Here is a 16,001-nt window from a genome sequence, read left to right on the forward strand (position 1 = left end):
TGCTGTGAGATCCCTCGGGCTGTGTCTTGCTTTCCTGCTCTTGCAGTCAGGGCAGACAGTCTGCTTTTTATTTTGAACCGGGGGAAAATGGCGAAAGGCGGGTAGAGAAAAGCCTTTCCCCAGGCAGGGAGAGCACAGTGCGTAGGTCCCACTCCAAATGGAACCCCCATAGCAGCCTATCTGGAATTTAAAGGGCCTAGACACTGGAGACCAAGGCACAGCTCCTGTATCCACTGGCTTTGTAAACTTGTTTGTTCCTCCTTGGACTTTTTATGCCCTGTCTGAGCACTTGCTGTCTTTCAACAAGAAATGTTACTATCTCCCTTTTGCAAGTGGGAAGCTGAGGCTCTGAGCATCTGAATGTCCCTAAGGCAGCAGTTCCCAACCAAGGATACCCAGAGCTGTTGCAGAGGGTATGTTAACTTGGTGTTTCTCAACCCTTTCTATAGATAAAATAATTGGGCTTATTTTATGTTCATCTAATTTCTTTTTAATGTATCCTCTTTGCACAAGCATAAGCAAGACGGCAAGTTCATTGCCTCTAGGCTATTCCTTCCAAACACCCAGTTAGGATTAAGTGGTTTAAATAATTGTATTGCAATGGTAGAAAAAAAAATGTGTGTCTGAAACTTGTTGGTAATACGGGTACTTTTTTTTTTTTTTTAAAAGGGGGTTCTTTATAAAAACAGTTTGCAAAACATTGCCCTAAGGTATTTAGGCATCTAATTCCCCATGAGAGTTGGGAGCCTAAATATCTCTGAGGGTGGAGGTGTAAGTGACTTGCCTAGTGAGCCTGGGGCAGCCAGGGAATTGCATCGGTGCCCAAAATGTGTGCTGGCCTGTCACACGCTCATGGCTAGCTGAGGACCGGATGTTCTCAGAAGCCTGCGTGTTAATGCTGCCTTGCTGCCAGCTGGGCTGAAATAGGGATGTGCGCTTACACTGAGTTACAAGGTACACGGTGGTGGGGAAATGCTCCTGCCAGCTTCCCCTTTCGTTCTGATAAGAGCAGCAATGACTCATGCCAGATGCTCGCTAGCCCAGCCTCGTGCCTGGCAAGGAGCAACGGCAGCTCCATACAGGAAGCCAGGTTGCCTCTCTGAATGCCACCTGGGGAAGATCAACACTGCTGTCTGCAACCCTTTCCTTTTTGTCCCCCACTCCCTTGCTCTGAGCAAAGCAGGTGCAGCTTTGGCACTGCTGGCCATCAACATGCAGCCACCTCTGGGGCGGAGCAGGGCAGCGGGTCTGTGCCAGCAACAACACATGAACTTGGTGGTGGTGGTTTGTTTTCAAAAGGAGGGGAAGTGAGACATAAGTTCCTCCCCAAAGACTTTCGGAGCGGGGGGGGGGGGGGGGGGGGGGGGCGGGGTTTGCACAAGTGGAAGTAAGCTCGGTTAGCAGAAACCCTCCAGGAGGCCAGAGTTACCACTGCAAGGGGACAGGCAGAGACATTATTGGCCTTAACTGAGTGAACGTTGAAGTCTTCTGCGGTGAAAGCAGGCAGTGTCCAGCCCAGTGCAATGCAAACTTCCTCAGCAGGCACAGGTGGCCTCAGCATGCTCTTCTTTATGCTGCACAGTGTTTGGGGTGAGGACAGCTGCTAGGGGCTGACTCTGCTGTTTGTGTTTGTACGGCACCCGGCACAGGAATAGGAATACGCTGGGCTTGGTCTGAAGCAGCATTCCAGAGGCCCCGTCTCAGCTCGTTTCCCCACTCGAATCGTTCCCCCCAGCTTCGCAGCCTGGAAAATGTTGGGGGGCTTCACCTTCCCAGCTCCTGTTGCATCCAGAGGCCAACCCTGTTTGGGAGCACCAGGGACAGGATCAGGACCCTGGCTGCAGAGGGTGGAGTGCAGGGGAGGGGAGATATAACCAAGCAAGTAGAAGGCCCAGTCCTGTGCTTGCTCACTCCCCAGCTTTGATCGTTCTGATTTACACCAGGGAAAATGAAGGCAGCACAGGGTCTTGCAGCTTGGGCCAAATGGGTGAAAAAACCCTACGGAGGCCAAGTGCAGAGCTCTGCCAAGAGCACTGTAGGGGACAGGGACTGGGTGCTGAACAGGACAGATGGGGCCCCGCTGTGCTGAGCTTGGCACGGTTCTGGCCTAGGGGTGAGCGACAGCAGGACAGGTGAGAATGGGGCACGGAGCTGCTCCCAGTGTGGGTCAGGAACAACCTCGCTGATGTCAGCGGCGCAATGCCAGGCTTGGGCCTATGAAGGACTAGACAGGGCAGCCTCTGCTCCATGGCATGCAGCCACAGGTGTGGCCTGGGGGACCATCCTGCCAGGCGCAGCAAGCTGCTCTGCTGCAAGGGGTGCAATGAGGCCTCATCACAAATGAGCTAGGTGGGTGCTAAGTCATATGATTTTTACCCTGTTTCTGAAAGCTGGGGAGACCCACAGGAGCCAGGCTGGCGTCCTCTGTAAGCTGAGCACTTGGGCAGCCTCCCAGCAGAGATTCAGGTGCTGCCCAGCTGATTAGCAGAGCTGGTCCACAGCCAGCAGCGTGTGTTTCTCTTGGCAGTGCACATCGGCACATGTCTTGGTGCAGATGATAAAAGTTATTTCACACATGGATGGGAAAATTTGAGTCGTGTTTCTCACCCAGGAGCATGTGTGCCCTTGGGGGAATACACCGAGGTCTTCCAGGCATACATCAACTCATCTAGATATTTGCCTAGTTTTACAACAGGCTGTATGTAAAGTCAGTACAATCTAAAAGTCCGTTCAGACAATGACTTATTTCTACTGTTTCGTATGCCTAATGCTGAAACGAAAGTACAACGTTTCTATTCCAATTCACTGATTCGATAATAAGGTGGTAGAAAGTCAGCAAGTTTTCAGTAGTCATCTGTTGGGATATTTTTGTGTTTTTCTAAGTGGTTTTTAAGTGAGCTGTAACCTGGTGGTACACAAAACAAATCTAACGCCTGCAAAGGTTACAGTGATCTGGAAAGGCTGAACGGCACTTGTCCCAAGACCTCAGATTACCATAGGACCATGTGTCTCAACCACAACAAGAAGTCCTGTGGCACCTTATAAACCAACAGATATTTTGGATATCTGATGAGGCGGGTCTTTGCCCATGAAAGCTTATGCTCCAAAATATCTGTTGGTCTGAAAGGTGCCACAGGACTTCTTTTTGTTTTTGAAGACACAGATGAACACGACTACCTCTCTGACACTTTCTCAACCAGTGATTTTTGGGCTGTTCGGGGTATGCCAGAGAAGTCTGGGGACACTTTATTTTTCAATGGGGGTACCGGATAACAGAAGGTTGATAAACACTGGATTAGAGGGAATGTTGCTGGTAGCGTGCGTTTCTATGGGTGGTGCACATTTGCACATGCCTCCGTGCACATAACAAAATTTATTTTGCACATTGATGGAAAAAATTAGAGGGACGCTGCCAGGGGGTGAGGGGCAGCGTACAGCCATGGGGCGCCAGAACCACTCAGCCTGTGCTGTCGTTGTGCATGGGTGTCGCTGGGTTTCTGGGCGACAGAGTGAAACAGGGAAAGTCTTACATGTGAGTCATGTCTCTCTCTCTCTCTCCAGCCAGGCCTTGCCACTCAGGGGACAGGAACTGAGACTTTTGCGTCAACGCCATCCACTCCACTGGATCCCAACCGAAGACGCACCCATCTTCCTGCTCGGCCACTGCCTGGCTTGGGGTGTGTGCCTGTGTGTGTCCGTCACACACCAGCTGCAGCTGGCTTGCTGGGAGGTAAGCTGTAACCATGGCAACGCGAGGAGGATCCCCAGCAGGCTGGGGAGAGATGCGAGGCAAGGATGGGATTTTCCTCCTCTTGATGGCTGGGAGCAGCCTGCTCCAAGCAGGTTGGCTGCCTCACGCCGGGAGCTGCAGGAGAGTTAGCTCCAGGCATTGGTGCTACCAGGGAACTGGTGCGAGAGATCTGGGCTCCTCTCGGGGGAGGATGAAGCCGAGTGGTTAGTGCCCAGGTGCCAGTCAGCGTCAGGTAAGAAAGTGACGTTCTGTATTTGGGAATGATCGGGGAGGAGAGGCTGTTTGACAGCAGGCGAAGGGGGGAACCCACCACTGGCTGTTTCCAGAAGGGTTCCCAGCTGGGTATTCCTGCAGCGAAGCGTCGGCGCCCAGTTTCTTCCTGGAAAAATCTCAGCTGCTGAAACAATGAGGAGCCGGTGGTAAAGCACACCCCTTCCCACCGGCAGCACCGCCCGCGTTACCTCTTAATCCGGGAGCCAAACGAGGCCCCAGAGACTGTTGGCTCCACCGTGCATTCCGACCGTGCCTCTCGAGGGAATTTGCCGGCAGCGCCAGGCTGGGAAATTCTGAACCAGCCCCGCCGATGGGTTTTCCGAGCCGCTCCCCAGGGCTGCGAAGGCAGGGCCAGATTCGCTGCTGGCGCAAATCGATGAGCTGCCACAGACTTGTGTGAATGGCCAGCTCACTGCAGAGGCATGAAATAATGCCTGTGCCCGCCAGGGCTGCTCTCCAGAGAGCTGAAAATTAACGCCATGGGCAATCGTCTGTGGCAGAGGAGAACAGCTGGCGGGAATCTGCCAACTCCAGGGAAGTCGCTGCGCTGGCTGTTGACTCCAGCGGAGCCGCACTGATTTATGCTGACTGGGGATCCTGTCCCCTAGGAGCGAGGGGAGCCTGGGAAAGGGCAGAGCAGGGGCAGGGCAGGACCTAGATGGATGGAGAGAAGGATGCGAAGGCGAATGACCCAAAAAGAGTCTCTGGGTTGTGAGCTAGATCCTCCCCAGACGCAGATCAGAATTGCTGCTTTGGGTTTGATGGAGCAATCCAGATCTAACCCTGTAAATCTAGCCCACTGGCTCCAGTGCAGCAGTGCTGATCAGCAGGAGCTGGGGATGTGGCCCTTTGGTTTGTGACTGGCTGGGTGGGAGCGCTGAGCTGGGAGCTGGACTCAGCCCTGTGCCAGATGAGGCTGACGGGCTGACGCAGTGACAATCCAGGACCTGTTGCCTGGTAGGATTCCTCGTCCCTTCTCCATTTTAAAAAGGTCCTTGCTGCCCATTGCATTTGGCTCCAAGGCTGCAGGTATCGGTAACTCCTAGAGGCCTGTCCACGCGCTACTCAATGTCTTACTTATCTCCGCTAATCCCGCTAGTGAATCCCCAACTGAGATCCTGGTCAGTTTCAGTAGGGCAGGTGAAGAAACGGAGGCATGGCGAGGGGAACGTGACCAGTGTTCCCTGTAAGCTGAGCACTTGGTCAGCCACCCAGGAGAGATTCAGTTCCCACCTGGGTAATTAGCAGAGCACCCACAGTGCTGGTGCACATGGGTGGTGCACATCCACACATACCTTGGTGCACATAACAAAATTTATTCCACCCCAGAAGCAAAAAAAATAGTGGGAACACAGGATGTGTCTTGTCTCAAGATCACAGACAGGGAGTGGAAGAGCCAAGAGACAGAACTCTGTTCTGAACTCAGACCCCTACCCCACCGCTCTCTATTTCACCCTCTCCCAAGAAATTTGCCTTCCGGTCATGTTGATATCTAAGACTGGGAAGAACCTACTAAGCTGGGAACATAGGGCCACCTGGTGCAGACAGGGTTAACTCTGCTGCAGACAGTGGGGGCAGCTCCCTAGCTGGTGTGAACCGGCATCACTGCACTGGAGTCAATGGCCTATTAGTTTATTAGATCGACAAGGTAATAATCCTCATTGGATCAGAGGGAGGGATATGGACAGATGGAAACTGCGGCTGGAGAGTGATGGAGATGGATGGGTGAACGGGGGATGTGCATAGGAGCGGGTGGAGGGATATGGATGGTTGGATGCGTAGGGGGCATGGGTTGACGAGGATGGGTGGACAGAAGGGAATGAAGGGATATGGGTGGAAGGATGATGGGAGGGAGGTGGATGGGTGGAGAGGGCATGTTTGGTGATACATCAAGCAGGAAGGAACCGGAGTGCTGCTGCCTTCCTTGGGCACCACTGATCAGCAGCTAGGAATTACCTGCAAGGCTCAGACGGGGCAGGGTTGCTCCTAGACTAAGGGTCAGTAATTCCCTGATGGGCGTGGCTCCAGCAGGGCATGGGGAGCAGTGCTGGGCTGCTAGCTGTGAGATAAAGACAGCTGGACACATCCTCTCTCTGGTACTGGTGGGGCGGGATGGGGAAGCAGGGAGAACCAGGAGAAGACCGGCTGTCATTCTCCAGAGAAGGGCGAGTGGCAGCAAGAAACCACCAGGAGCTTTTATGCCCAGCCTAGAGACCAGGAAAGGAGCTGCTATTTCCTCTGGTTAGGAAGATAAAACCAGGGTTGGCGCGGTGGTGGTGGGGAGGCAGGCGGCACAGAAAAGCCCCCTGGATCAGCTGCAGACTCACAGGTGCCCGTGTCAGATCCACTGCAACAGATCCGCTGATCTGGAAGGGAGAAATCTGTTTCTCAGGGGTGAGATTTCTTCCTCGGCAAAGAACCCCGCTCAGTGACTGAAGTGTGTGGGTTAATTCTGAACTGATGAATGCAGCGCATCTGGGGGGTAGTGCTACATTATAGAACGCTGGGATAGGAGGGCCCCCAGAATCTGTCCAGGGAAGGGAGGATTAATCCTTTCTTCCCCTCTGCCAGTGGTTTCCTGCCACCGTCATGGGTTTCCTCCCTGCTTCTGAGATGGACTCAAACCTGGATGTTGTATTTCAACCCCCCAGCCATTCGAGGGGATCGGGTTGGGGGCGCTTAGGCCTTAACGATCTGGAATACTTGTTCCTCACCTGCAAACTTTGCCACTTGAGCAAAAAGGAGAATGTGGACCATGTGGGTAACTCCCCCACCACCTCGGCAGGGAAGACGGAGGCAAAGAAATTAATCAGCTTCTCCACAGTGACTTTGTCTTTCTCGGGTGTTCCTTTCACACCTGGCTCATGTCGGGGTCCTGCTGCTGGTTTGCCAGGAGTTCTGCTTCTGAGGCACTTTAAGAAAATATCAGACCTTACATTTTTGTGTCTAACGTTGCAGCTGAAGTTCTTTCTTGCCTGACCTTGTCCACCTATTAGCTCTACGGGGATTTGACGTTCAAATTTTAAAAGAGAGTGGGGTCTGTTAGTTATTTCACCATGCTGGCATGTGTTTGCTGTCTGTTCAGATTTGGGGTGCGCCTTTAGTCTGCACCTCTGTTTTGGTGGCTCTAAGGAGCTCCCATGCTATTTGCAGGTGTTTAACCCTAATGCCACGTCCACATGGGTCAGGGAAGTCAGTTGTGTATGGGGGAACCTCGGGAGGGCTTTTACCACCATTCTAAGGCCCCAGTGGCTGCCAGAGGGACCTTAGTATCATGGAAGACCAAGCCCCCCATCCTGGCCCTTGATCATACTCCATTTGTGGCTCCAGCCCAGCGCAGAACAATGGGACTAATTTAAAGCTCCCTGGGGCCCCGTTTCTCAGCCAACGGCTCCAGGGCAGAGTAACCTAGTTTCTGTGTCACAAGGAGCTTTCTGTGCCGGCCGAATAGCAACAGGAGGGGTTCCTCCTCCCTCCTGGCCTTCAGACAATGCTCTGAGCCACACACATCCCTGCAATCGGCTCCTCAAAGGGGGAAGCTGGCCCACAGCTGGTCCCATGCCAAAGCCAGCCTGGGCCATGCCCCTTCTTGGAACCTCTCCGCAGAGTTCCTGCACGTCTGCCAAGGCAGGTGAGCCAGGCACCTACCAGGCCTTGAGCCTCCCTTATTCCCTCTTACCAGCGAAGTGCATTTCCCACTAGGGGCAACAAAAGGCTGAACAGCATCTTTGTGAAGCAGCATTGTGTGTAAGAATGTGGTAGTATCCCTTTAAAGAGTGTGTGTGAGCCCCATGGTGGTGCTTACTGTGTTCTGTGCTCTTGACCCAGCTGGCATGCCAAGTTCTGTGCTTGAGAACTCAGCTGGCATGCCAAGTTCTGTGCTTGAGAACTCAGCTGGCATGCAAAGTTCTGTGGTGTAGAACCCAGCTGGCATGCAAAGTTCTGTGGTCTAGAACCCAGCTGGTATGCAAAGTTATTTAAAGGGAGACGATCCAATTCTCACACACCAGCTGCAGAAGAGGAATGATTTACTTGTTCCCACTCCGGACAGACGATCTGAGGTGGAAGCATCAGGTTGTTCCCTACAGTTTGGATCTGTAGCCCCATGGGGAACTGGCCAGGCCTGGGGAGATCCAGGCTGTTTTGGCTGGGGTGGGGGGAGGCAGGAAGTGATGCACTGTGCTTTCATGCTGTGTGTCTGTTTGTTACCATGACAAACAGAAATATTTGTCGCTGTCCTGGCTGTGAAGGATGCACGCTGAATGGCTAAAGGAGAATGGGGATGGATTAAAAAGGAGCAAGCAGTCGACATGTAAGACAATAATCATGCATGTACTTCGCAAGTGGAAGTTCTGCTCATGCAAGGCCCTATAAGTGCTGTCTAAAGGAGAATATTCTCCAGTTTGATTCGGGGAAACTGAGGCACTGAGTAATGTAATGTGACTTAGTACGTGTGGTGGAGGACTGGGAATCAAGACTCTTGGCATTTGTCCTAGGCTCTGGGCAGCATGTTGCCTTGTGGGTAGAGCAGGGAGGATGGGAGGTAAGGAATCCTCAGGTCTAGCTCTGGCTGTGGGAAGGGAGTGGAGTCTAGTAGTTATAGCACGCAGCTGGGATTCAGGAATCCTGGATTCTACCCCTGCCTATGGGAGGAGGAGAACCGGGACGGCTGGGTTACATCCTGAGCTCTGCCTCTGACTCACCGAGTTACCTTGGCCAACTCACACCCTCCATTTAGGCATAACCCTGGTGCAATAGAGTTAAAATTGCTGAAAGGGAAGTGAAAGGTGGGTGGAGCTGTGTTGGCTGGGATTGGTTTGATGCAGGGTTTATCTTGCCCCAGTTTCTCCAAGGCAAGGACGAGGAGCTTGTTGTGCCAAAAGATACGGAGTGAAATCCTGCCCTGCCTGAGGTCAGCAGGAGTTTTGGGACGGGGCCAGACTCCTGTCTGGGGAGAATGTTTCCCAGATAGACAAGACTTTTTGTACCTTTCCCACCAACAACTACAACAGTTAAAAGACCCCTTTGAGGGGGCAGTGATGCTGCTTCCTCCCCCTGCCTGCCCTTTGCAATGTGAATATGCGTCTCCCACGCACAGAGATTGAGACGCTTGCTGGCTATGTAGAAAGGGTGCTGAGGTCCTGAAATAACGGCGCCCAGTGAGTGGTGAGGGATCATTAAGGGTGTTGGGAAACTAGTTCTGCTCCTAACTGAGGCCTCAGCCCTTTGGAGGGGTTGGATGATCTCCATTTGGCTCCTGGGGAAATTGAGGCACGGAGCAGCGGTGCGACTCTCCCCAGGCCCCAGAGTCCTGCCTTTCACTCCTCTGCTACCCTTCTTATTCCAGACCAGCCACGGCCTGGGTGCAGTTCGCTAGACCAAGCTGGTGGCTCTTCCAACGCAGCACAAGAGAGAAGGCCTGGTTCTTGTCACTGGCTGTTCCTAGCAGAAAATCTGTGTACAGTGAAGTCCTAAGACCCCAAAACCAAAGCAGTTGGAGCGGGAACTATTGCAGTGTCTCATGGGAACTGTATTTCAGGGGGTCCCAGGTCCCCTGCTCCTTCCTAGCCACGCTGCATCTCCCACAATGCACCACGGCTAGGAGGCTGCCATGATATATTGCCTCCCCTCTACAAGAGTGGGGGTGCTGTGAAGCATCATGGGAGATGTAGTCCAACCTGGAAGCCTGCCCTATAGAGGAGAATGGGAGCGTGCAGGAGCTGGACTACAACTCAAGTTCCCTGTAAGCCAGCGGTTCCCAATCTATTCACTAGTGCAAGCCCCCAATACCATTCACAGACCCCCAATCGCTCACCAAACCATTTGTGGACCCCCATCAAAGCCAATTCTAGGTGCTACGTACACTTCCTTCAATGAAGAAGGAAACCCCAGCAGAGATTTTAGGACGGCGATGAAGAATATGATTGGGGGATATTTCATTTAAAAACAATAATAGATTGTAACTTTGCCATTTGTTTAAAACTCATTTTCTGTGATCATTTTTATTTCTTTTGGGGTTTTTTTGGCCTCAAACCCCCTGCAATACCTTCATGTACCACAAGGGTCTGCAGCCCCCCCAGTGTGCGAGCCATTGCTATAAGATGAGCACTTGGGCGTCCGCCCAGGAGAGATTCAGGTGCAGCCCAGCTGATTAGCAGATCGCTCACAGCCTGTTTCTGTGGGTGGTGCACATCCGCACATGCCTCAGTGCAAAGAACAAAATTTATTCTGCCCACGGATGGAAAAAATCAGGGGGAACCCTGAGGACGACCCCCCATGAGGCGTCACTGCAGCATTTCCAAAAAGTCCCGACTGTTTTCCTTCAGCTCCAGCGGAGGAGCCATGGTTCCAATCTGCATCAGGCCCAGAACTGGTCTCCACCAAAAAGCCCTCCTACGGCTACAGGGGGACCGAGTGCTGAGAGCAAAGGCGTTAGTGGCCCATCCCTGCTGCTGGGCAGGGAGCCAGCCAGGGATTTGTTTCTTCAGGGCAGTTTTCCACCCTTCTGCTTTCCGGCCCTTTGTTCCAGTTCCTCCTTCCTGTTGACTTTGCAGCTGATGATAGACCCAGCTGTTGCTGCGCGGTCCTCTGCTGGATCAGCTGGGCTTTCCTCTAAGTCGCACCCACACCCCTGGATCCTCTCTCACGGCTCTAGGGCAGTGCTCAGCAACCTTTGTCACCTCACGGCACACTTCAGCCACTCGTCATAATTTCACGGCACACCAAATATACATAACCCAATCCCATCCCCTAGAGCCAGGTACCCTCTGCCCCCCAGCTCTAACCCAATCCCCTTCCCCTCACCCAGAGCCAGGTGCCCCATCTCCCGCAACCGAGCTCTAGCTCAATGCTGGTGACTCACCAGAGCCCCCACTGCCCCCTCCCACAGCCACTGCTGTCACCATTGCTGCCCCGCGCTTCTCCCACCAAGAGATGGGGCGCATGGCTCTGAGGCACACTAAGCACCACCTTGCAGCACATCAGTGTGCCACGGCACACTGCTTGAGGCGCACCTCTCTAGGACACTGCGGAGGAGCTGTACCTGTCTGGGGCAGTGCTGCAAAGGATCTAGAATCACCATAACAGGAGGGCACTGCCAGGCCAGGGGAGATCCCTCCAGTCAGCCGGGTCAGGGAACGAGGGCATCTGATTTCTGCGCCCTGCTCTGGGGACCTGGGCTTAGACTGGGGGAACAGAAAGTGTAGTCTCCTGTACTCTCATTCAGCCTCCAGCAGTCTTGTCTAGTGGTTAGAGTTTGGGGGACCAGTAGCCCAGACAACTGGGCTGTTTTGGTCGTTCTTCCTTTGACTCTCTGCGTGACTTTGAGCAGGTCGAGTCCGGACTCTGTGCCTCAGTTTCCTTATTTGTAAAATGGAGCTAATGATCCCTGCCTTGAAAACTGCCGCACTTAGCAACGGGTGTTGTCTTCTCAGGAGAGGCCAAAGGGCAGCAGCGAACCCCTGGTGCAGCTCTCCACAGGCCCAGCACGCTCCCGGCGGAAGCGTTGGGTGAAAAATGAGTTAAACTACAAATGTGCTTAGACAAACAGCTTGTGACTAACGGTGTCCTTGACGTGCTGGTGGAGACTGGGTAGTTAGTGTCAGGATAATGGTCATAATTAGCCATAAATACTTACAGGCAGTAAATGCCTCTCCCAAGATGAGGGATTTGGGGTTGGCCAATAACGTTTTCCGTCATCGCAGTGTCTAAGGTCACCTCTGTTCTCACGGCTCTTGCTCTTTCAGTGCAGGACGGGGAGAAATGAGATCCCTGACTGTCACAGCCAGGCTGGCAGGAGTCGATAGAGGAGGTGCAGTTCTACTGGTCCAACTGCACTGTGGACTGGGATAGCTTGTTTTTCCCAGGGTGGGATGGATAGAATAAGCTATGCCAGAAAAAATCAGCTCAGCTGGTATAGCTGCATCTGTTCCAGTTGTGTTTTGCCTGTGCAGCGTATGGGTATAGCTGGACCTGCAAAGGGCACCTAATGTGGACCTGGCTGGGACAGGAGAGATTTGGTGTCCGGCTTGGTCAACGTTTGTCGGGTAGAGTGTGCCAAGCTTCAAAGTGCTAGGGGACCAGGGGGCAGCCATTGAACTTCCTCTGGCAAACCCCACCAGTGTTGCAAAAAAATCAGGCATTGTTCTGGGGTTCAGTAACAGGGGACTCGTGCGCAAGACAGGAGAAGTCATTCTTCTGCTGTACTCGGCGCTGATTAGGCCTCAGCTGGAGTAGTGTGTCCAGTTCTGGGCACCGCGGTTCAGGAAAGAGGTGGAGAAATTAGAGAAGGTCCTGAGAAGAGCAACGAGAATGATTAAAGGTGTAGAGAACACGAGCTCTGAGGCAAGACTGAGAGAACTGGGCTTATTTTCTCTGGAAAAGAGACAGCTGAGAGGGGACATGATCACAGCTTTCAAGTATCTAAAAGGGTGTTACAAGGAGGAGGGAGTTAAATTTTTCTCTTAGCCTCTGAGGACAGGTCAAGAAGCAATGGGCTTAAATTGCAGCAACAGAGGTTTAGGTTGGACATTAGGAAAAACTTCGTAACTGTCTGGGTGGTTAAACACAGGAATAAATTGCCTGGAGAGGTCGTAGAATCTCCATCACTGGGGATATTGAAGAGCACAAGCAGAACGGATAAGGGACTCTGGAACTGCCTAGTTTCACGCTAACCACTAGCTAATACTCCTCTCCCAACGGGCAGAATAGAACGCAGGTGTCCTGGCTCCCTCTCCCCCTGCTCTAAGCACTGGACCCTCTTTCTTCGGGGCTGGGCTAGAACCCCCAAACCCTGGCCCTCCTTTCTGTTCCCTCCATTGGGAACAGCAGCTTTAAAAAGTTTTAAAAGCTCCATTTCCTACCCGGGCAATCACTCAAGGCAGCAGCTGCCTGCCTGGCAGCAGGCAGCCGGGGCAGGTCCCAGGAGTGGTCAGGACCTGCCTCCAGAGGCTGGACTTTCTGGTTCCCTGACTCATGGTGTGTGACACAGAGCGCATGGTACTCTTCCCCTCCCCAGCCCAGGCCGCTGTCAGTGTGAGCCCGGGACTGGAAGCAGCCTCAGCTCGCTGGGGCTGGCCACGAGCCCAGGAGGGGAAGGAACTGAGGGAGTGTCTGGGAGCAGGGTGGGCGCAGGAACCAGCCCCTCCAGCAGGAGTTCAGCTGGACATTCCAGGCCGGTGGGCCCAGGACATCTCCGAAGGGCACCATGCATCAGCCAGGGAGTCTGTCCCCCCAGCGCTGGGGGGATCTGCCAGGGGCTTAGTTCTGAGCTGCTTCTGCCCCTGCCTTCTGACCTCCGCCCAGGAGAGGTAATGCTGGAGAATGAGCAGTTGGATCCTGCTCGGTGGGGATCTGCTGGCAGGGCTGGGGGGAAAGCAGGGGCTGGACCTGGATGGGGAGAGTGGCTCTGTGCAGGTGCTAAGATCAGCATCTCTTATACAGCGGGCAGGATAAAGCGCCAGGTGAGGGGATCCGAGGTCTGCGGGGAGGATGGAGGGGAATTGGAGGGGCTCCTGAGTGCTGCTCTGTGGGGGGCACTTTCAGAGCAGGTACTCAAAGGGAGGAGGTTTTCTTTCCCCATATTACAATCCCTCACTGCTCCCCCAATCCCTGCAGTATCCAACACTGGGTCCTGTCCAGGGTTCCCAGTATGCTGAGCACTGGGGCAGCTGCCCAGGAGAGATTCTGGGTGCCCAGCTGATTAGCAGAGCCCCCACAGCCGGCAGCGTGTGTTTCTGTGGGTGGTGCACACCCACACATGTCTTGTGCATATAACAAAATGTATTCCGCCCATGGGTGGATAAAAAAGAGTAGGTGCGCTGGCCCTGTCCCTCGCTAGCCCATGGCCCGGGTGTACCACTTGGGGCGTGGGCCGCACCCTTCTGGTCTGCAGGACAGTCCCCGCGGGCGTAAGCAGAGCAGCAGGAGGGTGAGGCCGTGGCCTGGCGGAGTAACAAGCCCCTCGGGCCAGCGATGATCTCTCTTGCCCAGAGCAGAGGCAGTGGGGCTGAGCTGAGCACTGGTGGTCAGCACCGAGGCAGCTTCCAGGGGCCCCGGCACCTGCACTACAGCTGGGGCAGTGCTAGGTTGGGCGGGAGCGGCTGGGAGCCCTGCCAGGCTCAGGGCAAGGGGCCATCGTTTCCCTGACAGGCACCCAGGAGCGCCCCACGTTTCACAACCTCTCCCTTCCCCGCCGTTTCCAGCAACAAGCGCAACAGCTGAGCGGCCGCGGTTGCTGCAATCTGGCTGGGGCTAGGAGGAGGAGGGAGGGCCGGGGAGCCAGCCGGGCGGGGGCCGGATCAGCCTGTCTCTCAGCTGGCAGCAGCTGCTCTCCGCTCCCTGGGAGTTCCCGATGGAAAGGCCCCCCAGCCCCAGCTGCACCGGACAGAGCCATTGTGCCCCTGAAGTGCTGGGGCCACAGGGCTCACGTGAGGAGCTAGGGCTGGCCCCTGGGGCCCGATCCGTAGCCCACTGCTTGAGCCAGCGTTGGATCCAGACTTGGATCCGGCCCTCAAGATGCAGCCTCTGACTCCCAGCTCACCGAGGCCAGCAATGCCTGGTTCCCAGCCCTCTGGGGACCGCAGGCCCGGGGCCGCTTGGCCGGACGGGCTCCATCGAGGGCCCCCCGCCCCCGAAAAGAGCGTGAGAAACGAGCGGCGGTGGGGGCGGGGGGCTCAGGCTTCCGGAACGAGGGGAGGGACGGTGGAGAGGGGCCTGGGACATGAGGAGGATGAGGCCACTCTCTAAGCATCAGTGTGGGGCTGGGGAAAGAGACGCTCCCTGAGAACTGCTGAAGAGAGAGTTAATCTGGGCCCGAAGACTCCACCCCTCGGCACCAACCTGAGCTAAAAGAGTTGCCCCCTCAACTGGCAGCAGCAGTAGGCTTTTATCTTGCATATGGGCCAGCAGGGACCCATGTGACATGCCCACCCGGCATAGGGGCTGTAGGCGGAGTCCTGGGAGCTCTTTTCTGAGTCCCACGGCCCATGCAAGGGGGCAGAGTGTAAATCAGAGCAGCCTTGAGGCTGCTCTAATTGATACAGGGGGTAGCTGGGCAGACCCTGGACAGTCCCAGAACAGGAGGCAGGCAAAAGCTTAAAGGTGCCTCCCACACACCTGAGAGCAGAGCCGCTGGGAATCGAGCCCTGAGACGCTTCTCTGTAGCTCCAGCTGTGGGGAAAGCCCTGCATGGGCGCTGTGGCCCCATTCCAGCCCTGCTCTCAGCTCCTTTCCTCCCCAGTGGTGCAGCTGCCTGCCAGGCTCCTGCGATGGGGCGAAAGGTGGAAAGCTCTGCTCCGGGTGCAGCATGACTGCGCATGGCCTGCTCTTCAGCCTAGCACTTCCTGTGCAGGTGGGGTGTTGGGGCCGGGACTCTTTCTTGTGGTTGTCTTGTTTATTTCCACCCACTCCCCATCTCTGCTCTCTCAACAGCCCAAGAACCCGGGCCAGGCCCCTGCAGATTTCACTGAGGGCTTCACCCTTGCTGCTAACCAGCCATGCATGGCTGGGTGCTCTGGCTCCTGGGCAGTTTGCTGATGCCTGCTGCCTTCTTGTGTACCGAGCTGCTCCCCAGAATCACCTTCCCCAGAGGTAAGCAAAGCAGGGGCCGGTGGGGGCAGAAAAAATGGTGGCCGTGGGAAGAAAGGGAAGAGAGGTGCAAAGACAAACAGGTGTAGATGAACAGAAGACAGAAGGGATAAAAGAACCACAGCAAACAAAGCAAGTTAGGGCTCCAACGATGCAGAGGATTATCCTATGCTATTTCTAGGGCAGTGCTGTAAATGCATATGCTGAGGTTGTGAGTTCAAACCTCACGTGGAGCCCTGCTTTATAGGGGGCTGTGGAGCACATGACCTGCGAGGAGAAGCTGAGGGATTGGGGTTTATTTAGTTTGCAGAAGAGGAGAGTGAAGGGAAGTTTGACAGCAGCGTTCAACTACCTGAAGGGGGGCTCTAAAGAGGATGGAGAGAGGCTGTTC

The 16,001-nt window shown here is 54.5% G+C and overlaps 1 protein-coding gene across 3 annotated transcripts in view; it reads left to right on the forward strand.

Annotated features, from left to right (window-relative positions):
• The window catches only part of SEMA4A (semaphorin 4A), a 51,565-nt gene that overhangs the window by 11,880 nt on the left and 23,684 nt on the right, over positions 1–16,001 (forward strand). Inside the window, exons 3-4 of one of the 3 annotated variants that reach the window (XM_074981257.1) lie at positions 3,562–3,730; positions 15,455–15,613. In XM_074981257.1, coding sequence (XP_074837358.1) covers positions 15,520–15,613 — 94 coding nt within the window. In that variant the 5' untranslated portion in view covers positions 3,562–3,730; positions 15,455–15,519. Of the gene's footprint in view, positions 1–3,561; positions 3,731–3,755; positions 3,984–13,076; positions 13,333–15,454; positions 15,614–16,001 lie in introns of those variants that run through there. The other 2 variants (XM_074981259.1, XM_074981258.1) reach the window with 2 other exon arrangements.

This window comes from Carettochelys insculpta, chromosome 30, assembly GCF_033958435.1.
Source record: "Carettochelys insculpta isolate YL-2023 chromosome 30, ASM3395843v1, whole genome shotgun sequence".
Lineage (NCBI taxonomy): Eukaryota > Metazoa > Chordata > Testudines > Carettochelyidae > Carettochelys > Carettochelys insculpta.